The 23,316-nt window shown below is 45.5% G+C and overlaps 1 protein-coding gene and 1 long non-coding RNA gene across 4 annotated transcripts; both read left to right on the top strand.

The window, feature by feature from the left end:
* Positions 1 to 5,626: 5,626 nt before the first annotated feature.
* Positions 5,627 to 16,487, top strand: LOC125553578 (transcription initiation factor IIF subunit alpha). Of its 3 annotated transcripts, none has more exons than XM_048717359.1 (9): positions 5,627 to 5,932; positions 7,037 to 7,195; positions 7,416 to 7,567; positions 11,807 to 12,174; positions 13,135 to 13,250; positions 14,381 to 14,503; positions 14,580 to 14,792; positions 14,886 to 15,080; positions 15,902 to 16,487. In XM_048717359.1, the coding sequence occupies exons 1-9, from the start codon at positions 5,759 to 5,761 to the stop codon at positions 15,995 to 15,997; spliced, it is 1,596 nt and encodes a 531-aa protein (XP_048573316.1). In that variant the 5' UTR covers positions 5,627 to 5,758; the 3' UTR covers positions 15,998 to 16,487. The 3 variants fall into 3 exon arrangements, with proteins under 3 accessions (XP_048573316.1, XP_048573311.1, XP_048573305.1); XM_048717354.1 differs by having other exon boundaries at positions 5,628 to 5,932; positions 14,580 to 14,783; XM_048717348.1 differs by having other exon boundaries at positions 5,628 to 5,932; positions 14,583 to 14,792.
* Positions 16,488 to 19,016: 2,529 nt separating this feature from the next.
* Positions 19,017 to 19,808, top strand: LOC125553600. Its single transcript, XR_007304123.1, has 2 exons — positions 19,017 to 19,099; positions 19,384 to 19,808. It is a non-coding gene; the product is annotated as an uncharacterized LOC125553600 (long non-coding RNA).
* The last annotated feature ends 3,508 nt before the right edge of the window (positions 19,809 to 23,316 follow it).

The raw sequence follows: 23,316 nt of genomic DNA on the forward strand, positions 1-23,316 counted from the left end.
CAATCTCGTTACCGGCAAGTCTCTTTACTCGTTCTGTAATACATCATCTCGCAACTAACTCATTAGTTGCAATGCTTGCAAGGCTTATGTGATGTGCATTACCGAGAGGGCCCAGAGATACCTCTCCGACAATCGGAGTGACAAAACCTAATCTCGAAATACGCCAACCCAACATGTACCTTTGGAGACACGTGTAGTACTCCTTTATAATCACCCAGTTACGTTGTGACGTTTGGTAGTACCCAAAGTGTTCCTCCGGTAAACGGGAGTTGCATAATCTCATAGTTATAGGAACATGTATAAGTCATGAAGAAAGCAATAGCAACATACTAAACGATCGGGTGCTAAGCTAATGGAATGGGTCATGTCAATCAGATCATTCTCTTAATGATGTGATCCCGTTAATCAAATAACAACTCATTGTTCATGGTTAGGAAACATAACCATCTTTGATTAACGAGCTAGTCAAGTAGAGGCATACTAGTGACACTTTGTTTGTCTATGTATTCACACATGTATTATGTTTCCGGTTAACACAATTCTAGCATGAATAATAAACATTTATCATGATTATAAGGAAATAAATAATAACTTTATTATTGCCTCTAGGGCATATTTCCTTCAGACCGCCTGTCAAGTTTCGTATCATTTGGACTTCGTTTGATACTCCAACGGTTAACCAAGGGACCGAGAAGGCCTCATGTGTGTTGCAGCTCAACACCCTTCCAATTTGGCCTAAAACCCACCTAACTCTGCTCCATCATTTAGAGCGTTCGATCATGATCGCGTGGCCGAAAACCGCACCTCATTTGGACTCTCCTAGCTCCCTCTACCTATAAATATGTGGCTCTCCCCGATTTTTCGCGCAGTCCAAACCCTAGCTTCTTCCCACTCCGCCGCTGGACATGTCCGCGCCCGCCGGACGCGTCCAGCCTCCACCTCACCCCAGCCAATCGCGCGCCGCCACCTCAGCAGAGCCGCCGCTCCAAGCCAGTGGCGTCGCGCCACGTGTCCTGCTCCACCTCGCCAGCTTTCCCGCAGCCGCACGGGACCGTGAGCCCACGGCCGGCCCGCGCAGGCCCGGATCCCCGCCACCGCGCCCGTTCCAGTTTCCCGCTCGAGGGGAGGAGCCCCTCAAGGCTGTAGCTCGTCGCCGGGGCCCGCGGTGCCGACGCCGGTGATCTCTCAGGCGAGCCCCTCACCGCCTGGCCTTCTTCCCTTCCTCCCCGTGCTCTCTCTCATGCCGTCTCTCACCTTCGCAGGGCAACCACCGCCATGGAGCCTCGGGTCGCCTAGTACCCCGCCCGCCGCCGCCGATGGTCGGATCCACCAGTTCCCGGCCGGATCTGCCCGTTCCCGCCTTGCTCTGGTCTTCTCCTCGCCTCCCTTCCGACCGGTGCCGGCGCCGTCCTGCCATGGCCGCCTCCCCTGCTCGAGCAGGAGGAGGACGAACACCCGCTCGGGCTGCCTCCTTCGTCGTGTGGGCCCATCCCAGCTCCGGTGGCCCACCTCCTCGCCGGCCTGCCTCACTTCCTCCTCTCCGGGCCAAGCCCATGGGTGAGCCCACACCCCAGCGCCCCCTCTTGTTTTTTTACCTATCGGGCCAGCCAGATTCGGCCCGATTCATGTTTTTTTTCTGCGGAACGATTTTGCCCATTTATCCAGTGTTAAATAGTTTTGGAGAAAAGTCCCTCTAGATCATGCATTTAATATCTCCACAACCGTGCATCAGATTAAAACATTTTATATATGAAACTTGCTCAGAATTTTGTGTAGATTAATAATATCCAACTTTCATCTATGTTTAAAATGTTTAAAATGATGTTTGTTTAAAATTGCTCCTATTCCATGCTAAAATGATTTAATTCATAACTAATAACCGTAACTCCGAATTTAATAAACTTTATATGTAATTGGGGTAGAATTTTGCCTACTTTATCATGGTGGCCTTACTTTGCATGTTTAACAACCCTAAAATTGTGTTTAGGGCAGAACAGGACCTAATCTAAAATATGCATATGGGGATTTACTGGAATTTTTTGTTTGTTGTTCCCGGCCTCATTTAAACTTGACTAGATAGGTAGTTTTGCTTTGCTTCACTCTCTTGCCATGTTTAACAACATTTAATATTGTTGGGTACATAAACGAGATCGAACTAAATAATTGATGTGGTGCTCCGTCAATATGCAACTCGTTGCATATTGAGCTCCACTTAATTTGTAGTATTGTTTGTGCATATTGCCATGCCATGCTTCATTAAACCGGACATGCATCATACTTGATTGTGCATCATGCCATGTTCTTGTGTTGGTTGTTTACTATGTTGTTTGCTTCTTTCCGGTGTTGCGTCTTTGGGTTGTTTCCGGTAACGTCGTGTTGTGAGGATTCGTTCGACTATGTCCGTTTGTCTTCTTCATGGACTCGTTCTTCTTCCTTGCGGAATTTCAGGCAAGATGATCATACCCTCGAAATCACTACTATCTTTGCTATGCTAGCTTGCTCGCTCTTTTGCTATGCCAATGCTACGATGCCTACCATTTGCTTGTCAGCGTCCCAAATTGCCATGTTAAACCTCTAACCCACCTTGTCCTAGCAAACCGTTGATTGGCTATGTTACCGCTTTGCTCAGCCCCTCTTATAGCGTTGTTAGTTGCAGGTGAAGATTGAAGTTTGTTCCTTGTTGGAACATGGAGATGTTGTTCTTTGTTGGAACATGTTTACTTGTTGGGATATCATTATATTGCTATGTTATCTTAATGCATCTATATACTTGGTAAAGGGTGGAAGGCTCGGCCTTATGCCTGGTGTTTTGTTCCACTCTTGCCGCCCTAGTTTCCGTCATATCGGTGTTATGTTCCCGGATTTTGCGTCCCTTACGCGGTTGGGCTATAATGGGAACCCCTTGACAGTTCGCCTTAAGTAAAGCTCTTCCAGCAATGCCCAACATTGGTTTTACCATTCGCCACCTAGCCTCTTTTTCCCTTGGGTTAGGCCAGCCCAAGGGTCATCTTATTTTAACCCCCCCCCGGGCCAGTGCTTGTCTAAGTGTTGGTCCGAACTGAGTAGACTGCGAGGCCACCTCGGGGAAACTTGAGGGCTGGTTTTACTCGTAGGATGTCTCATCCGGTGTTGCCCTGAGAACGAGATATGTGCAGCTCCCATCAGGATGTCGGCGCATCGGGCGGTGTTGCTGGTTTAGTTTTACCATGTCGAAATGTCTTGTTGTACCGGGATACCGAGTCTGATCGGAATGTCTCGGGTGGAGGTCTATTCCTTCGTTGACCGTGAGAGCTTGTCATGGGCTAAGTTGGGACACCCCTGCAGGGATTTGAACTTTCGAAAGCCGTGCCCGCGGTTATGAGCAGATTGGAATTTGTTAACGTTCGGTTGTAGAAAACCTAAACTTGACCTTAATTAAAATGAATCAACCGCGTGTGTTACCGTGATGGTCTCTTTCCGGCGGAGTCCGGGAAGTGAACACGGTGTTGGAGTTATGCTTGACGCAGGTTGTTCTAGGATCACTTCTTGATCATAGATTCTCGAACGTGCTTTGCTTTCTCTTCTCGCTCTCTTTTGCGCATGTTAGCCACCATATATGCTAGCCGCTTGCTGCAGCTCCACCTCATACTTTTACCTTACCCATAAGCTTAAATAGTCTTGATCGCGAGGGTGCGAGATTGCTGAGTCCCCGTGGCTCACAGATACTTCCAAACCCAGCTTGCAGGTGCCGATGAGACCGTGCAGTTGACGCAACCAAGCTCAGGAGGAGCTCGATGAAGATCTTGTCCTTTGTGTTGTTCCGTTTCCAGTTGATCAGTAGTGGAGCCCAGTTGGGGTCGATCGGGGACCTTTTGTCGCATTTGGGGTTCTTCTTTTATTTTGGCTCCGTAGTCGGGCCTTGACTGTATCTGATTGATGTAATGCTTTATTCATGTAATTGTGTGAAGTGGCGATTGTAAGCCAACTATGTAATCTCTTTCCCTTATTATATTACATGGGTTGTGTGAAGATTACCTCACTTGCGACATATGCCTTCAATGCGATTATGCCTCTAAGTCGTGCCTCGACACGTGGGAGATATAGTCGCATCGAGGGTGTTATAGAGGGGAGCGGTCGAGTGTGTGGCTAGAGGGAGCGGTCGAGTGTGCGGCTGGAGGGAGCGGACGCGCGCCTTTTGTAGTGAGTGCCAGACGCCACGCGCCAAATCTTGCGCGCGAAGGGCTGCCTCCCCCCATGCGCGATCTTTTACAGCGCGCCGGAATTTCCCGCGCCCGCTAAAATCAGCTTCCCCTCCCCCCGCGCGATATTTGCCACCGCTGTTGGAGATGCTCTTAATGACAAAAAACCAAACACACCCTATGAAAGGGAGAGGAAGTACTATGTTGAGAGCAACTCTAGTAGACCCCGCATTTCGCCGAACTGTAAACTGCGTTTGCAGTTCGCACGACGTCGCTTATGTAGGCTGAAATTCGCGGCGACAGAGCAGAAACTGTATCCAAACCCATAAAATTTTTAAAACTTGTTTCGCGCGAGAAATTTAAGCAAAAGCTCGCCGGAGCTTGCTCACATAGATAGTTCTTCTTCACATAAGTTCGTACACAGCATGCATATATTACATATAAGTTCGCCGGAGCTAGAACAGGCCTATGGTACCGTACCACTACACAAAATTGAGCTCACCGGAGCTCGTGCGTTAGCTGCCCCCTAGCGGCGGTGCTCAGTCGGAGTCGGAGGAGGAGTCAAGGTCGATGTAGAGCTTCGCCTGCTTCGCCTTCATCACTCGCAGGTCAGCCTCCTTGGACACGTGCGCCTACGACGCGGCGATGTCTGTCTGGAGGAAGAGCCGCTCGTACTTGAGCTCGCACCGAATGCGCTCTTCCATCTCCTCCTGCTCCCTCACCGACAGCTCGAGGACGACACGCTCGAGGAGCTCCTCCTGCCCCGGGGGGAGGTAGTCCTCGGGCCCGATGACTCCTCGGCGCGGCGGCGCATCGGGCACGGCGCAAGGCGGGATCTCCTCATCCGGTTTGCTTTTCACTGGAATGAGCCGCGAGCTCGATGCGCCCGATGAGCTCCCCGCGAACCAGTTGTCGGAGAAGGCGTGGTGGCGGCGGGCGATCTCGTGGTCGAAGTCCTCAAGCTCGCGGCGGTTGAACGCAGGTGGTGGCTGGGTACCGCGGTTGAGCCATCGACGCGCCCTCCGCTTGCGCGCGGCGTCAGATCTGGCGCGTCGATGGCGCTCCGCCTCATCCCCAGAGCCGTCCATGGCTTTCGCAAGCTTGCGTGAGGTCTAGGTGGTCAGGGGTTTAAAGGTCCGGAATAGGTGTGAGTGGTGGTCTGGTGGCCGGCGGCGAGAAATCGAGCGGCACGGTGTGGAATGGGGGAAACACGACTGCGGGCGGTAGGGTTTCGACCCGCATCTGCCCCACAAACCCGTAGATATACTGCTTCGAGGGTAACGTTTGCGGGCTGCGACAAAAATATTTGCGGGCCGGATGAGTATACGGGCTTTGTTCTAGCCAGAAAATTAGGCCGAGCACGTATACTCGTCGGAATTATGCGGGGTCCGCTAGAGTTGCTTTGAAAAAGGTTTTTTTTTTGAACATCTAGAAAATGTTATTCAACAGAGCCGAACCCATCTCCATTTCATTTTGCGAATCACCCTCGGCGAGACCCGGACCCGGACCGGAGCACCATCCGTCTCCGGCATCTTAACCCGCCGTCCGTGCCCCGTCGCCCACCGCTCATCCCCGCCGCGATGGGGAGCGTAGACCTGGTGCTGAAGCCGGCGTGCGAGGGCTGCGGCTCCACGTCGGACCTCTACGGCACTGGGTGCAAGCACACCACGCTCTGTAGCTCCTGCGGCAAGTCCATGGCGCTTTCCCGCGCCCGATGCCTCGTCTGCTCTGCGCTCATCACGAACCTCATCCGGGTATGGATCCGTTCGTTTCCGCGTGCATGTGATCGCCGTTGGTGCGAACGCTCTCGATCTAGGGTTTCGGCGTTCGGTTGCTCCAGTAGCCGGATGTGGTTTATGTCTGTGGGATTGGTGCGCTGGATTACGCTATTCATTGTTTTGACGCTCCAATGAATTGAATTATGTTGCTCAGTATGCCATGGATTGCAATCAAGGTTTTCTCACTACACTACGAACAGAAAATGACTGCTATTTCTCAGATCTTCATGGAATAAAGAATGGCCACGATAATAATATTAGTTCGAGTTGCAATTTCAAAATAAAGAATTAAGATGATGGCACAAATTGAGAAGAGAATTTTGTCCGGATCTGCTGCAATTCATGTTACCTGGAACTATATGCAAGAATGGTTGTTTTTAGTTCTGGATCTTGTGGCTGCTTATGTTATGTATGAGAAGAAGAAAATTGATTTGAGACTTGACCAAAAGAACTTGATTGACTTTGATTTTGAAATTTTAGCACTGTACAAGTTACATGACAAATCTGTTTATACTAGACCTTTGGATTGTAAATTGGACAAAAAACCAACTGGTAGTATCTGGTTTAGCGTGCCAGAGAGAAGTTGCACTAGGGTAGCTGTGGATAATTGGGGATGTTGAAGTGCAAACATGGGAGTGATTGCTAATGTTTCTTGAAGTGTGTTATAATGAATCAGTGGAATTTTCTAATTTTCCACTTCTATTCGAGTCGTTACTTATAACCTCGATCTCAAATTTCGCATACAAAAATGTCAGTACGGACCATTTACACAATATTGATGTAGACTACAACTATCAAACATAAAAGGTGAAAATATTAATTTAGGAGGGGCTAGGGCACACCCTGTCCCTAACTAAGCCCCACCGCTATTCACAGTGTTCACAGTGTAGTTAGTTTCACAGCTTTATGCAAGCTCTTCATGTGTACTATGCTGTTATTGTTGTGGAAATTGTAGTTGCATATTATGTGCTGTCTGCAGTTCAATTTGTGAGTTATGTCAGTTCTGGGAACAGGGCGGATCAGCTATGTGGTTCGTCTATTTACACTATGATGTACTCATTGTGAATCTTTCTCTTTCAGGAATACAATGTGCGGGCAAATGCCAGCACAGATAAGGCATTCTCTATTGGAAGATTTGTAACTGGTTTGCCGCCATTCTCAAAGAAAAAGAATGCTGAGAACAAATGGTCTCTTCATAAAGAAGGCCTGCAAGGACGGCAGCTTACTGACAAAATGCTGGTATGTACTTTTGGATCATCATTCATCATTATTTATTCAACAATTATTCCAGTACAATACAGGTATCATAGCTATTTTTGCTTTGCTTGAACCAAATGTTATCAATTTCTCTGCCATGTCCTGGATAATATTTGATCGAGAATGATCTGTTTTGAGTTGAAGTTCTAAGTTTGTGCAGTTGGCCCTTCTAACTATGTGGATTTACATTTGGAAATTCCAGGAGAAATACAACAGGAAGCCATGGATTTTGGAAGATGAAACTGGTCAATATCAGTTTCAAGGTCATATGGAGGGATCACAGTCAGCAACAGCTACATACTATTTGTTAATGTTGCATGGCAAGGAATTTCACGCATTTCCTGCTGGTTCCTGGTAATACACTTGTTCCACATTTTGCCGTGCTTTTCATTATGTTAGCCCAAATCAGGATTGTAGTAGAAAGAAGGAAAAAATGAGAGTCAATCATGACAGTCCATTGTTACAACTTTGACAAGTGAATTTTGTGACAAAATCTAAACAAAAATTCAATGTTGTGAGTTTACTATCTGCAACAAATTCACTCAAATAATTTCCTTTTGTCTTAACAAGAGATAAGTGTCAAAGATAGAACAGTATGGGTGCTGCTACTGGTCTATACCATTGGAGCTGCTCCTGATGGTACATCATCTGGTCTTAACAAGAGACAAGTGTCAAAGATAAAACTGTATTCACACTTGTTCGAACTTTATAGATTGTACACACGTTTTGTGTTTCACTTGTACACCAGTGGTATTTCAGACAAGTTTTAAATCAAACGACTTCTGGGTAAGTTTCAAACTACTTACACATAGGTTATTCACAGCCAAATTGCATAGTTCTTTTCAATAAATTCAAATGAGTTTTGCTGATGTGATTTGTTTGTGTTTTGTGAAATTTAAATATATTTTCAGCGAGTTTCGTAAAGTTTCTTGTTAGCTCACTAAGTTTTTGCACAGGTTCCAGAGTGTTTCACATAGGTTTAGCAGGGTTTCATGGTGTTTTACTGATGACCTACAGAACATATTTCATAGGACTTCTGAAAATTCTGGCAACATTTCAGAAGAAATTGCCCAGAAGTTTGGGCATGTTTTTATCAGTTTTTCATCTGTAGACAAATTCAACTAGTTTCATGACAATTACAAACATACAAAAATAATGTGATCTTTATGTTAGAACATATAGATTCCTGATCCTTACCCATTGCCTCAGCATCTCTCCTGGAATATTCTAACTCGAAGTTCATGCTTGATTCAAAGACAGAGCAACACAAAACAAGAGCAAAACTAAAATAGGAAATTTCGACCAATGTGTTGACCATAAAGAAAAAGAATAAGAACGCCATCTTGGGCTCATATCTCGGCCAGTTCAGTATCTCCTGATGCCTCCTAACTCGATGTTCGCATGCCGCTCAGCTCTCCCCCGCCTCTCTCTCTCTCTCGATTGTTTCTCACAACACGCACAAGTACATGAGCTCTCCGGTGGCTTGCTGCATCATCTGCCTCACATAGCCAAAGTCTTTCATAACTTTTCCCCGTCTTTTGATGCTCCTCATAGCTTTAGCATATGGCTGTATTTATATAAAAGGGAAGGTCTATTTAGCAACCGACCATATGGCTCTAGCAGAGCAAAAAAGAAATTGACTACCCCCAACTCCCATCCTTGTTTGTTATCTTGACCATTCCACTCCTCGCACCAAGCTCTTGTGTAGCAACATCATACCGTGCTTGTTAGCTTCACACCAGTTCTTTTGTATGATGACATCTCACCACCTATTCTGGCTCACGCCCACCTTTCTTGTGACAATGGTATTACACCCTAGTCGTCGGCCTCAAGATCAATGGCAACACACATTATATCTAGCTCATGTAGGTAACTCGATTGATTCACTCAATCCATCACTCCTATCAGCTCATGTAGCCGTTCCACTATTCAGCTAGCCTGCATCACCATTTCACATAGCGACGCCTGCCTCACACAACATGTCGGCTCCTCTCCATGCACATGTTCGAGTTGATGCCACACAAGTCTTGTATGCACCATATGTACATCCCTAGTAACAAAGAACACTCTTCATGAGTAAACCGCCTACAACTTCAAAGAAGAGTGGTTTTGCCGACGTAGCCTCTAGCCAAGGCTCTCCTTCTTTACTTAGGACATGCCCATGCAAAATGTCCGAAGTCGTCATAATTGTAGAATTGTACCTCGCTTTTATCTTTGTTTCCTCCATTGCGTCCACAACTGCGGCTGCGACCTCCTCGTCCTTGTATTTGGAGACGATAACGTTTTCAATGACGTATTTCTCCTCCATCGGGTCTCCAAGCTCACAAATATGCACCACGGGCATTGTGAACTTCGCCGCAAAATCATCCATGGACTCTGCACCAACCATCTTGAGGTTATCAATCTCCGGGCGCGGGGACTGGATCCTCGCCTCTTGGACGCGCTCGAGACCCACATGCTTGGAGTGTAGTGCCGTCCACACAATAGATGTGTTTCCTTCTCTGCAACACGTAGCAGCGTCGCGTGGTCGATTGACTTGGAGATAATTGTTAAGGTCAACTCTTTCCTCTCATCAACCTCCTTGGATGAGCTCTCGCGATCAGCAGCACCCCATGCAGTGTTTGCTCACAGGAAGCACTTCATCCTCATTGCCCATGCTACGTAGTTTGTCCATGTCAGCCGTTGGAATGGAATCTTCCCTGACGCCATTGTTGGTGGGTTGCCTGTTCCACTGGTTAGCATGGCTCCACTCACTCCAGTGTCATGCGGCATTGTCATTGTCAGCACCTAAGCTCTGGTACCAAATATTGAATCTGAACCACTCAACTCCTCTCTCTCTCTCTCTCTCTCAGTTGTTTCTCATAACATGCACAAGTACATGAGTTGTTTGGTGACTTGCTGCCTCACACAACTCTAGCAGCTCGCAAAACAAGCAAAAACCAAATGGACTACTAGTTGACAACCGCGCACACCCTTGTCAAGGAACAATATCTGCCAAGTACAATTGGGGTCAACGACTTTGATATCAGGTTGCTGGTATTCGAGGTGAACTAGACGAGATATCTTAGATCGAATATTTGAAGGCTATACTAGGTCTTCGATGCTTATGTCGTCTTCGCCGGGGAAGCCAAAGTTGTTCTTTCCTCATCGTGGTTTGACATATTTATAGCAGGCCTTGGTCAGCCCGACTGTCCTCCGTCTTGATTTCCTTGTCTTGGACGACTTGCACCCCGTTTGGTAGTCAAGCACTTTCCTTTTCGGGAGCTCGAGAGGGGGGGGGGGTACTCGTCTGGGTAAGAGACTTCTAGATATGGGCCCTTTGCGGGGGCTGGGCCTAGGCGAACTGTTAGGGTGTGCGCGCGACAAGATGTGGGGCCAACCTCCCATCAATATGTGTAATGAAGCCGCTTTGCGCGATTGGCATTCCTTGCTTCGTGGAGTTGGTTATCGGAAGGAGGCGGAAGCGAGCTGTGACCAGGCCTTGGGAGAGGGGCCATGCTTGCTCCATTAGCCATCGAGGAGGCCTCCAAGAAAGTGGATGAGATCGCTCGCCGTGCTGCGCGAGGGCGGCAGAAGGGGGAGACAAAATGAGTTTGACTCGACCTTCAACTCTCCCTTGCAAAGGGAGAGGAAGCCGAGCGACTTCAGAAGGAAGTGTTCCAGCTCCTGGACCAGCTTAACAAGGAACAAGGACTGAAGTCGAAGCTTCTTCTTCACTTGGTGGGTGTTCTGGGATCGACGGGAGTCTCTTTTAGCCCAAAGACCCCTGCGCTTGATGCTGTGCTGGGGGAGGTTTCTTCTCTTCCTAGACGGATCGACCGCTTGGTGAAGGTGACTCCCGTTCTTCTGTTGAGGCCGCAATGGCCCTAGTCATGGGCCTTGTCAAGGAGGTATGCAGGGAGGTATATCTGCAGAGATTCTGACTAACGTCCTCCTGGGAGGTTAGGAAGGAGCGGCACTCCATTGTGGTCTGTTAGCGTTGGCAGAAAGATGCTGGCGCTTTTGCTAAGGCTTTGAAAATTTGGTCGAGGCGTCTTTGAAGCTGCTGAACTCATCACAGTAGCCCCCTTGCGTGTTGCCATCCCTTGTCTCTGTTCTTTTCATGTAGATATTTTTGTAAGAAACTGTTTGAGACACCCGTGCTTAGGATGTGTAGACTGTCCTTCTGTTGATCCTTTTGTTGAGTAGTTTCACTTCCTGGTTGGCTTAATTTGTTATTCTTAGGCCGGGCTTGTCCGCTCCTATGTTTCACTGCGTGGCCTGTAGATATTCGTTAGCTCAGGAACTGGAAGGTATCTATTGACAAGCTGACCGTGTCCTGTTTTTCGAGCGGGCTGATGGTCTCTTGCGTGGCCTTGAGATCGTTTCTTGTAAAGTGTTGTTCAGTACCACTATGGTCTTTTGGGTGAGTGCAGTTACTCGACCTGTATAGGCTTCTTAGTCGTTCTCAGAATAGAGCTGCTTGGATGTATCAGCATTATTTACCAATGCTTGGTGATCATAATTACTTTTTGTTTGACAGTTTAGGCTTGGCAAAATGATTCTGTAATGAATTAATTTGTGCTCATTGCTTGGATTTTTTTCTTATATCAGGTATAACTTCAGTAAAGTTGCGCAGTACAAGCAGCTGACTCTGGAAGAGGCCGAGGAGAAGATGAATAAGAGAAAGACTAGTGCAACTGGTTATGAACGTTGGATGATGAAAGCAGCTACAAATGGGCCAGCTGCCTTTGGTTCAGATATGATGAAACTTGAGCCTGCTAACGATGGGGAAAAAGAAAGTGCTCGTCATAAGAAGGGAAAAGATAATGAGGAGGGTAATAATTCTGATAAAGGTGAGGAGAATGAAGAAGAGGAAGCCGCTCGTAAAGATAGGCTCGGGCTCTCTAAAAGGGGCATGGATGACGATGAGGAAGGTGGAAAAGATCTAGATTTTGATTTGGATGATGACATTGAGAAAGGTCAGTTCTCAATTTTGATCATATTAGAATAGTTCCGTAGTTGACTAAACTCTGCTCATCGTCTAGCTCTGTATAACTCAAAGTTCACTCATAGTTTGCTCACTTGCACTCTCTTTCTATTGAAGCTTAATTGTTAGTTCTTATGAGATGACCCCTTGTCCCTAATTTAATGCATAACATCCTCATCTTAGAAATACATTTGGTAATCTGAACAAGATTACTCGCCAAACACGCATCCATCTTATATTATTATCCTGAAATAGTTTGTTTTTCTGGAAAAGTTCCTTTGTATACTAGGAAGCATATGCTTTTGCTAGTTCTTACTCCCTCCGTCGTAAAATAAGTGTCTTAACTTTGTACTAAGTTTAGTATAAAGTTGTACTAAGGTTGAGACTTATTTTGGGACGGAGGGAGTATATCTTTTGATTTTCCTTAGATGATACATCCCATATTTGCATTACATTAGATGGCCCTGAATAATAATATTGCGATTTGCTTTTATTCAGATTTGCAAATTAGCTAAGAAATAGGGTGTTACTTTCTGTCAATAACTCTAATATTGAATTCAATAGGGTGTTACTTTCTGTCAATAACTCTAATGTTGAATTCGTCCCTTGAGTGTAAGCAAGTACGGTAGCGTGTTTACTTGTGACTAAGTGTTGGACTAGATATTTGGATGACCATGTACTGTCGACGTACCATTTTCCTGCTGGTTTATTTTGCATGGTTACTAGCGTTTTTGCTATGTGCCCAGGTCCAGGTTAATGTAATTTATGTGCTCCTTACAACGAGAATAGCTATACCTAACATGGCCAAACTGGCACATTGAGATTAAGTTTGCTCTGTCACAGAGAGCTATACCAAAATGTTTGCACTGAAAAGAAAATATCAACACTGGCTATATATCATGCTCATTTTTCTGAACCCAGAGTAGCATCATAGTGGGAATTGCCTTTTCAGGTGATGACTGGGAACATGAAGAAACATTCACCGATGATGACGAGGCTGTGGATATCGACCCAGAGGAGCGGGCAGATTTAGCTCCTGAAATTCCTGCTCCACCTGAAATTAAGCAGGTTGTTGCAAATATACACTATTTGTTGAAATAGTTACAAATTTAATTTTGTATCTGCAGCAATGTTTCTTTCTTCCTTAAAACATGTTCAATCAGTACTGAAATTCGATGTCAGAAATTTTGAAGATGGAAATTTACTCTATTTTTGGAAATATTTCTGAACTTAAATTTGCACCTGTTGGCATTATCTTTTGTTTCTTTGTTATAAACATGTTCAATCTGTACTGAAAATTGATATCAGGAAGTTCTTATTTGGGAATGCTTAAAATGGTTCACATAGGTAAAACATGTAACTAGCTAGTATATGCTTATAAATGTGTTACTACTCACTAAATCTGCTAGATGCACACAAGTTTCTTTCATGTGCCGCTGTTATCCAATTAGGGGATAATATCTTGGCAGTTAGAAAGCTTAGCATTATTTCAAGCCAAGTTATCCATAAGAGAGGGCTCCTATGTCAATCAATTGATGGATCAAGAGTATTAGGGATTTTGTAGGGTCGTTTAGTTTAGTTATACACAGTTCTGTTCTCTTGTCAGGTTCTTTGTGCACACATCTATAACAAGTTATGAACTGTACTTGATTTTATACAAGCTGTCAATGCACTGCTATAATGCTGTCCTAGTGGATGTGCAATGATCGGAATCCACACATGACTTAGTTCGGAGTTAATAGAACAAACTAACTGATAAATGAATGAAATGATAAACGGGATGCTATTTGGAGGAAATGGAGATATGCCACTAACCAGCCTATCTTAATGAACCTGAAGTGAAGGTTCTCAGGTGCCGCCATAATTGGATCCATTGCACCTGGTAAACCTTTGGTCGCAAAGAAGAAAAGAGCTACTAGTCGATCATGTAATAGACTCCACTTGTGGTCCCTATTGCTTATGGGACACTGATTAAATCTGCCTGCGTGCTAGTATTATGGGAAAACGCCTCTAGAAAATATGTGCTAGGGCTGCCTATGAATGCCATCGTATAAGCTGCAAGTATTACCTGTCCAAAGTTAAAAAAAGTATTAACTGTCTATGAATGATATTGTGTGAAATTATTCGAAGCAAAATGCTGCCTACAATTTCCATTGTTCAAGAACAAACTGCTGGTATTCTGATTTTGATACATTCAGGATGATGAAGAGAATGAGGAAGAAGGTGGCCTGAGCAAGTCAGGAAAGGAATTAAAGAAGCTGCTTGGTCGTTCTTCTGGACAAAATGAGTCGGATGCCGACGATGATGATGAAGAAGATGATGTAATACTCCATTCACAGAGATTTAATATTTATTTTTATTTTATTGATAAGGATTTTTTTTCTTCCCTTATTTCAGCAGGATGATGAGTCATCTCCAGTCCTTGCTCCAAAGCAGACGGATCAACCAAAAGATGAACCTGTTGATAACAGCCCAGCCAAACCTACACCTTCATCAGGACATGCTCGTAGTACACCTCCTGCATCGAAATCCAAGCAAAAGAGGAAATCAGGTGGTGATGATGCCAAAGCATCTAGCGGTGCAGCTTCAAAGAAAGCAAAGGTGGAATCTGTAAGTCAACTGTGTTCATTTCATATTTTTTTAAAGGAGAACCTTAATTCTCATGGACATGTATCTGAGTGATGTGTTTTGTTGTTTGCACAGGATACAAAAACATCAAGTATCAAAGAGGAGACACCATCTTCCTCAAAACCTACACCAAAGGCCTCTGCTTCATCAAGAAGTGTCAATGTATCTCCTGTGACAGAGGATGAGATCAGGACCGTTCTTCTTGCAGTGGCTCCTGTCACTACACAAGATTTAGTCTCCAGATTTAAGTCTAGACTACGAGGTCCAGAGGTAGGATTCTTCAGCAGTACTGTTACGGCTTTTAAAGCTGTTGCATCCTTTTTCACTAATTACTAAATAATGATACAGAACTTGTTCTAGCCACGTATATTAAGAATTGCAGCCAGTCCTGTTTTGCATTAACTCACAATATTTTTTGAAGGATTTAGTTATGGTTTGTTAATTGTCACGCATGAAGACACCTCCAGTTTCTTGAACCTCGTTGTTGGTCTGCCTCAGGGGATAGTCAGAATTTCTTATTTTTGATATAATCACTAATTGTGTAAGTAGTGAAATGGGAATTGTTGGTTGGCAATTTGAAAAATAGGAACGAAGCTATTGCTGTTAGTGACTTGGCATCCGGACTTGGACACAGTCACAGAGTCCACAAGAGTATCGTGCATCGGTGCATGGACGCTATCAGGCTCCCCATCCACCACCTTCAGGTGATGTTATGGTTGGCTGGGCGCCTGGGTGAAGTCCATCCATGATCTACAACAGCCCCCATACTATTTTGCTAATTTCGATCCCAACTTTATCACTTCTAATTTCGTTAGTACTAATTATTGTTACAAAAGCGCAAGTTGTTAAAAAACCCAGTTGTGGGAATAATTCTAGTGGAAAGAAAACCTGTTTCTTTGATGTAATTTGCTAGGCAAAGCTTTAAAATTCATAGAAGAAATCATGTAAACCTCAAAATTGGTTTGTGTTTTTTGCTCGTTAAATGATTAGTCCTTTTCTGTAACTGAAAGTGTCAAACATGCTCTTTCTACCAGTTGTTGATCTGACAGCTCAATTTGCATCTTGATCTCATTTTGTCTTTTGCATCTCAGGACAAGAACGCCTTTGCTGAAATTCTGAAGAAAATTTCGAAGATACAGAAGACTAATGGCCACAACTATGTTGTCCTTAGAGAGGATAAGAAATGATCAGCTCAAAAGTGGCCATTTCCTTCATTGCGAAGTATCCTCTTGTGTCTTCATGGGGATAATAGTTTTGTACTGTATTATAGTATTAGACGAATTTGGTCTTCTGACAAGTATGTGCCGAACTTCTACCCTTGCTTCTACTAGAAATCAAATAACTAGTTAGTGCCTTTTCGGAACCTCTCCAGTCTTGAAACTCTGCTCCGTGTAATGAGCTCGGTTTGAGCCATTCCCTGCAATTGTGCTACTGCTCCCTCCGCTCCGGCAGCTGCAGTTGTGGAGCGGAGAGCATCCGAACAGGGCCTTAGTATGTTGTCATCTCCCGGAGTATTCTAGAAGTTGGGAATTACAAGGTTATGATGATGTGTGAGAAGAGATATATTGATGCCAAGACAGTTTTTTCCGTTTGACCAGGTTCTTTAAACCTATGAATCCAAAGAGTAAAATCTATAACGATGTTCCTAAGAATAAAGTTTCATTGTGTGACTCAGTACGTGTTTTTTTCGTGTCCCATATCATCCAAAGAATAGTGAGCGTGACGCTGTGCCTGATCTGAGGGGACTCGATGTGTCAAATCTTACGGACATTACCATGTCAGGAGTTCATCATGTGTTTACACACAAAGATGAATCATCTTTACATGTGTTCATCTGACCTCTTCGAGGATAGTATACTACCTCCGTTCCAAAATAGTTCCAAAATAATTGTTGCTGGCGAATTCTAATGCAAGTTCAGGCACATTACGAAATTAACACAATTTCCCTTTTTACCTTCGCGTCACCCACAGCGCTCACTCCATTCACCCTCTCTTCTTCCTGTCACCCTCGCTCCCGTCGCCCTCTCTTCTCCCCACCACCTCGCCGGCCACATCTCTCCCCGTCGCCGCCATCTTTCTCCTACCTCCACTCACACCCGTCGTCCATCCACACCCTGCATCTGTGGTCAAAGCTTGGATTTTTGCTCCGGCGGTGAGCTTCTGGGCGACGAAGGCGCTGGATCCGCGTGCGTGTGCTGTGGATCTGGCTAGGGAGACAGTGGATGCGACGTCTGCAGGGCGGCAACCTGCTCCCCGGCGCGGCATGGAGGGCGAGGGTCGGCGCCGCACCGAGGGCGAGCCTGGTGGCGGCGCGAACGCCGACCGAGGAGGCTACAAGGTGGTGGTGTGGTAGGCCGCGCTGGTGGAGGACCTGCAGGGGCGGTGGCGCGGGAGGCCGAGGCGGGTGGGCGCCACCGGTGGCGGGACGAGCTCGGCTGGGGCCTCCTCGGCGACGCCTACGATCTCAGCGACGCCTACGCCAAGACCTACCTCGGCGAGCCCCTCACTCTGCAACTCTGATTTAGATTGAGTTCTGTGATCCAGTACCGTACTCCATCAGAAGATTAACTACAGTAGTCAGATTAGTTCTTGCAGTAGTCAGATTAGTTCTTGTAGTAGTCGGATTCAGTAGTTCTTGCAGTAGTCAGATTAGTTCTTGCACTAGTTGGATTCAGTAGCCGGAGTACTTGCAGTAGTTCTTTGATCAACACCATCAGAACAGTAATCGCACCATCCAGCTCAACACATTCAGTCCAAATTGCAGAAGAGTACTGTAATTTAAGCGTAGGATCAACGAAAGAGTACTGTGATACACATGCCCAATTTTTTGTCTGGCATGATTTTACACAAGGGCAAGCCCAATTAATCAGCAACAATCATTTCAGTTAATCTTCTGGCATAATTATTCTGGTGTACTCCATGTTTTACTGTGATACACATGGAGTAATTTTCATACACTGGAACATAATTTTCCAGACCGACAATCATACTGTTTCAGTTGAACAGATAATCATTTCAGACAGAAAATTATCACCAATTAGGCTGAACTAATTTTTTAGTTAATCTCCTCCTCATCTCCAGTCACCAATTAGGCTGGTGAATCTTCCACTATTTTGGTGTTGCACATTTTCTTAGTGCTGCTTGTATCTCATGCTTACTGTTGCATGAGTAGTTTCATTAGTTTTACAGCAGCAGTACTCTTTCCAATTGGCAAGTTTCAGCAGCAGAAATTTAATTGAGTACAATTAAAATTTCCAGATCAAAGAATTTGGACTAGGACTTGATGCTATGAGTAATTTGGAGTAAATTCAGATTAAAGAATTTTGTGCTATGAGCAGGACTTGGTGCTGCTGCTGTATAGCACTGTAATAGTTGTGCAGCTCAGGAGTACTCTTGCCAATTCAGTTAATTAAATTTCATTTAACTAAAACTAAATGAATCTTTTCCTTTAAGTAAAACTAAATGAAACTTTTTCTGTTAATTTAATAGTTGCAGTAGTATAGCACTTGCAGTAGTGTAGGACAGCAGCAGTTTAGTGTAGGACAACAATAGTTTAGTGTAAGTTTCAGTTCATTAACTGAATTTTTTCAGTTACTTAACTGAAACTTTTCCAGTCACAGTAGGACTTCTCTTCTCTCTTCTTCTCTCTTCTCTTTCTCTTCTTGCATCTGTAGTTTAGTGTAGGGTTTATTGGAGTACTTCCCTTGTGCCCTCCATACTCCTCTCCTCTCCCACTACTTTCCTCTCCTACTACTTTGCTTGTTCTCTTCTTCCCGAAACTTAAAGTTCAGACATGAAGTAGTCTTAGAGACCCATGTACTCCTTGTATTCATGTGTATAGTAAGAAGCAGATAGTGCACTTTGCCAGCTGCTCTTTTCTTTGCTTTTACCTCAGGATAACACACTAAGATTTTCACATTGTGAATAATACAACAACCATTGCGAAATTGGAAGCACATTTTCTTTTCTTGGCTATGACTATAAATTGAAAGAATGTTGTAGGTAAAGGGGTGAAGGTAACATTTAGTGATGTGATAATGTTGTTGCATGTGCATCTTTTTGGTGTGTTATACTCCTCCTTGTGAATACACTTAATCGATCTACGGTTCTACTCCTCCTTGCGACCAAATAAATGGTTATCTGCATCTCCAGTAAAATTTTGTCTTTTCAACTTTCATATACTCCCTCTTCTCTTGTAATGCTGCAGGAGAGACAACCTCAGGGACGCTAGCTGCTTAACTGAACATGAAACCGAACCTGGGGTTTCTCTTTTGATGGTTGCTGCATGTGTGAGTGCAGGAGTACTTCCTTCACTACATTTAATTTAATTAAAACTAAAATTTTAAGTACTCCAAAATCAATATATGAAACAGTTCAGTACTCCAAGATCTGTACATTATATTGTTTGACAGGAGTACATTATCTACAGATCAGTACATTATTTAACTGTGATTTAGAGTTATGATTATTTGATGTGGCGAACATTGTGAAGATATACTCTGTTGATGAGGATCTTTAATTCAACATTTAGCACTGAAGACTTTGAAATAACTCACATTGGGTTTCTTATCAGTAAGGAGTTCATATGAGGTCTTCTGGAAGAATTTGTGAAGATATACCCTGTTGATTATGTGACACGCAGTATCAATAGCCTCAGACCAGAAGCGATGAGGCGTCTTGTATTCATCAAGCATAGTGCGAGCCATCTCAACAATAGTCCTGTTCTTGCGCTCCACAACGCCATTCTGCTAAGGAGTGTATGGGTCAGATAACTCATGAGTAATACTAAGTTCATCAAGATAGTCATCAAGACCAGTGTTTTTGAACTCGGTCCCATTGTCACTCCGGATATGCTTGATCTTCACATGGAAATTCGTCGAGGCCCTTGAGGAAAATCGTTTGAAGACTTCCTACACTTTAGTTTTGTACATGATGATATGCGTCCAGGTGTAATGAGAATAATCGCCAACAATAACAAAGCCGTATAGAGATGCTGCATTTGTTAGTGTGGCATAATGAGTGGGGCCAAAGAGGGCCATGTGAAGCAATTCAAAAGGACGAGTGGTAGTCATGACAGTCTTTGAGGAATGCTTGGATCTGGTCATCTTTCCAACCTCACAAGCCCCGCAAAGATGATCTTTGAGGAATTTGACACCCTTGATGCCAATGACATGCTTCTTCTTCGCGAGTGTGTGCAAGTTCCTCATGCCAGTATGACCTAGTCGTCGATGCCATAACCAGCCTTCTGAAGATTTTGTCAGTAGACACGTGGCAGGTTATGGTCCTGTAGAGAAATCAACAATATACTAGTCTCCTTTCCTAAAGCCTTCGAAGACTTTGGAATTGTCAACTTTCATGATCACAACATAATGATACTTGCTAAAGACAATAACTATATCAAGATCTCAAAGCACTGAGACAGACATGACGTTGAACCCTAAGGACTCGACAAGCATGACTTTGTCCATGTGTCGACCCTTTGAGATCGCAACCCTACCTAGACCCAATACCTTATTTTTGCCTTTGTCAGTGTAACGCCCCGAGACCGATGCGCCAGGTGTCTTCCAGTTATTCGCTGTTGTTGCCTTGTCTTTCGCTTGCGTGTTGCATCTTGCCATGTCATCATCCGCATTGTATCATCATGTTTTTCGAAACTTGCATCTGTCCCGGTCTCCTCGTTCTCTCTGTTGTCCGTTCTGAGCCCAGACACACTTGCACGCGCCCGCGGCACGTTCGAAATATTATTTTATAAGTGGCCAGAAAAATGTTCTCAGAATGGGTTGAAAGTTGGCGTGTGGTCTTATTATAGTACAGGTAGACCGCCTGTCAAGTTTCGTCGCATTTAGAGCTCGTTTGATAGCCCAACCGTTAACTATAGCGGCACTATAGCCGGTCACACGTCGGACGTTTTCGGTCTCGAGAAACCGTCGTCGGACTGCACTCCTTCCCTCTCATCTCAACCCAACTCCTCTTCTCAGTCCACCTAGGCCCAGCCTACCCCTCTTTGCGTAGTGCATAGACCCCTCTCGCGCGTCCGACACTGTCCCGAGCCCGACCTGGACAGTCGTCACCGTTGGATCCGGATCATCCCCACACAACTATAAAATATCTTCGTTTCTTATTTAGACTTTCCTAACCTATTTATTCTCAACCGTTTGATTTTAATCAGAGGTTCCAAATAGCCCTAACCAAAAATAAGTAGCAGTCTAACTGTTCCATCGATCCATCTAATCCTCTCGTCGCCACCACCCATGTTGCTCGGGAGCTTGTCCCATCGCCAACCAAATCTTCCCTCGAGATCCCCTTCGCACCAACCAGAGCCCGCACCCATGTTCCAAATCCTCTCCGACCAACTCCCTCATCTTGCGTGCCCGACCAACCCACACACCTCGCCTGATCTCCGCTGCCTCGGCCGTGTGACCCCGCCGGGCCGCCCGAACCTGTTGGAGTCGCCATCGTCGGCAGCAAGCCCGTAGCACCACCGGATCTAGGCCCGTGCAACGCTCTGCTCCTTGCATCTCTCTTTCTCCCAGCCTTCTTCCTCCCCTGCTTTAATTCATCTCCATGTTCGTTTGCTTCCCTGCTAGGAAACGAGTGAAGTCCCGTCGCCCTCCGTCTTCGTCGTAGCGCCACTGGACCAGCAGGTCCGTCGCGCCGCCCGTGCTCCTCCGCACTGGCCAACAACAGCAGGACCCCGCGGCCTCCTCTGCCCTCTCCTCAAGCCGGCAACAGCAGCCACTCCATCTCGTTGGTTTCCGAACAGGAGGAGCCCCGTCCCCGCCACGAATTTGACCACCTCCGCCGGAGCTCAACCCCATGGCCTCCCCGCGGCCTCGCACATCCACGTTGCCGACGGCAACATCAGCAGGTCATGCCGCTGGCCTCCTCCCTACCTCGCTCGTTGCTCAGGCACCACCGCGCCGCCCTTACCTTCCCTTCCTTCCTCTCCCTTCTCCTGCTCATTCTCATATCTCTCTCTCTCTCTGTCTGCTCGTACAGGGAGCCCGACATGGCATCGTTGGAGTGTTCAGACAGCAATAGCGCCTCAAGCTCGTCCGCTCGGATGCGTGCCCCGAACCGTCTCCATGCGCAGGATTGGATCCATCCCCAAGGCCGCCGGACCTCGTCTGCCCCGCTGCATCGCCGGATCCGGCCGCCAGGACACTTCAGCGCCGCCGCTTCCTTCCTCCTGCTGCTCGATCCCATACTTCACAAACGAGGCAACCAGCGCTCCCCTCTGTTGACTTGGTCCAGCGCCAACATGGACGAGCGCCACATCGCCCGCGCGCGCCCTCCTCTGCCTCGCCTTCACGTGGGCCACCAGATCCGCGAGGCCCATGTCTGGTTTTCCTCTCCACTGCCTTGGGCCAAAGCCCATGGGTGAGTTTCCCCGCAGCCCCCCTCTGTAGGCCCAGCGTGTGTAGTTTCAGCCCATAGTCGTTTTTTTCCTGTCTGCGAATTTGTCTTTATCCAGTAAAAATAAATTTGCAGTAAAGCCCTCCAACTTCATGCATTTAATATCTCCACAACCGTGCATCAGATTAAAACAACTTATATACGTAATATGACTAGAATTTCATCTAGTTTCATAATATGCCACTTTCATGAATGTTTAAAATGTTTAAACTGATGTTTGCATTAAATTGCTTAAATGCCATGTTAAAATGCTTTATTTCATAACTAAATAACCGTAGCTTCAAAATTAATAAACTTTATATGTAAATGGGGTGGAAAAATGCCTAGTTTTACATGGTTACATTACTTTGCATGTTTAATAACTCTAAAATTGTGTTTAGGGTAGAACAGTACCAAATCCATAAATATGCACATGAGGATTTTTCGGACTTGTTGCTTGTTGTTCCGACCTCATTTAAACTTGCCTAGATAGGTAGTTTTACTATGCCTCACCCCTTGCGATGTTAAGAACATTTAATATTGTTGGATACATAAACGAGAGAGAACTAAATAAGTCACGTGGTGTTTCGTCAATATGCAACGGAGTTGCATATTGAGCTCCACTTAATTTGTAGGTTTGTTTGTGCATTTTGCCATGCCATGCCTCATTAGACCGGACATGCATCATACTTGGTTGTGCATCATGCCATGTTTATGTGATGGTTGTTTACCATGTTGTTTGCTTCTTTCCGGTGTTGCTTCTTCGGGTTAGTTCCGATAACGTCGCGTTTGTGAGGATCCGTTCGACTACGTCCATTTGTCTTCTTCATGGACTCGTTCTTCTTCCTTGCAGGATCTCAGGCAAGATGACCATACCCTCGAAATCACTTCTATCTTTGCTTGCTAGTTGTTCGTTCTATCGCTATGTCGCGCTACCTACCACTTGCTATATCATGCCTCCCATATTGCCATGTCAAGCCTCTAACCCACCTTTCCTAGCAAACCATTGTTTGACTATGTTACCGCTTTTGCTCAGCCCCTCTTATAGCGTTGCTAGTTGCAGGTGAAGATGAAGTTTGTTCCAGGTTGGAACATGGATATTGTTGGGATA

This window comes from Triticum urartu, chromosome 1 (assembly GCF_003073215.2).
Source record: "Triticum urartu cultivar G1812 chromosome 1, Tu2.1, whole genome shotgun sequence".
Taxonomy (NCBI): domain Eukaryota; kingdom Viridiplantae; phylum Streptophyta; class Magnoliopsida; order Poales; family Poaceae; genus Triticum; species Triticum urartu.

What these genes read in the sequence shown, in the direction of transcription:
- LOC125553578 (XM_048717359.1), top strand. Translation starts at nt 5,759, where the DNA reads ATGGGGAGCGTAGACCTGGTGCTGAAGCCGGCGTGCGAGGGCTGCGGC. An exon ending in AGCTTACTGACAAAATGCTG is followed by an intron (nt 7,196 to 7,415) that starts GTATGTACTTTT and finishes TGGAAATTCCAG; the next exon opens with GAGAAATACAACAGGAAGCC. An exon ending in GGATGATGACATTGAGAAAG is followed by an intron (nt 12,175 to 13,134) that starts GTCAGTTCTCAA and finishes TTGCCTTTTCAG; the next exon opens with GTGATGACTGGGAACATGAA.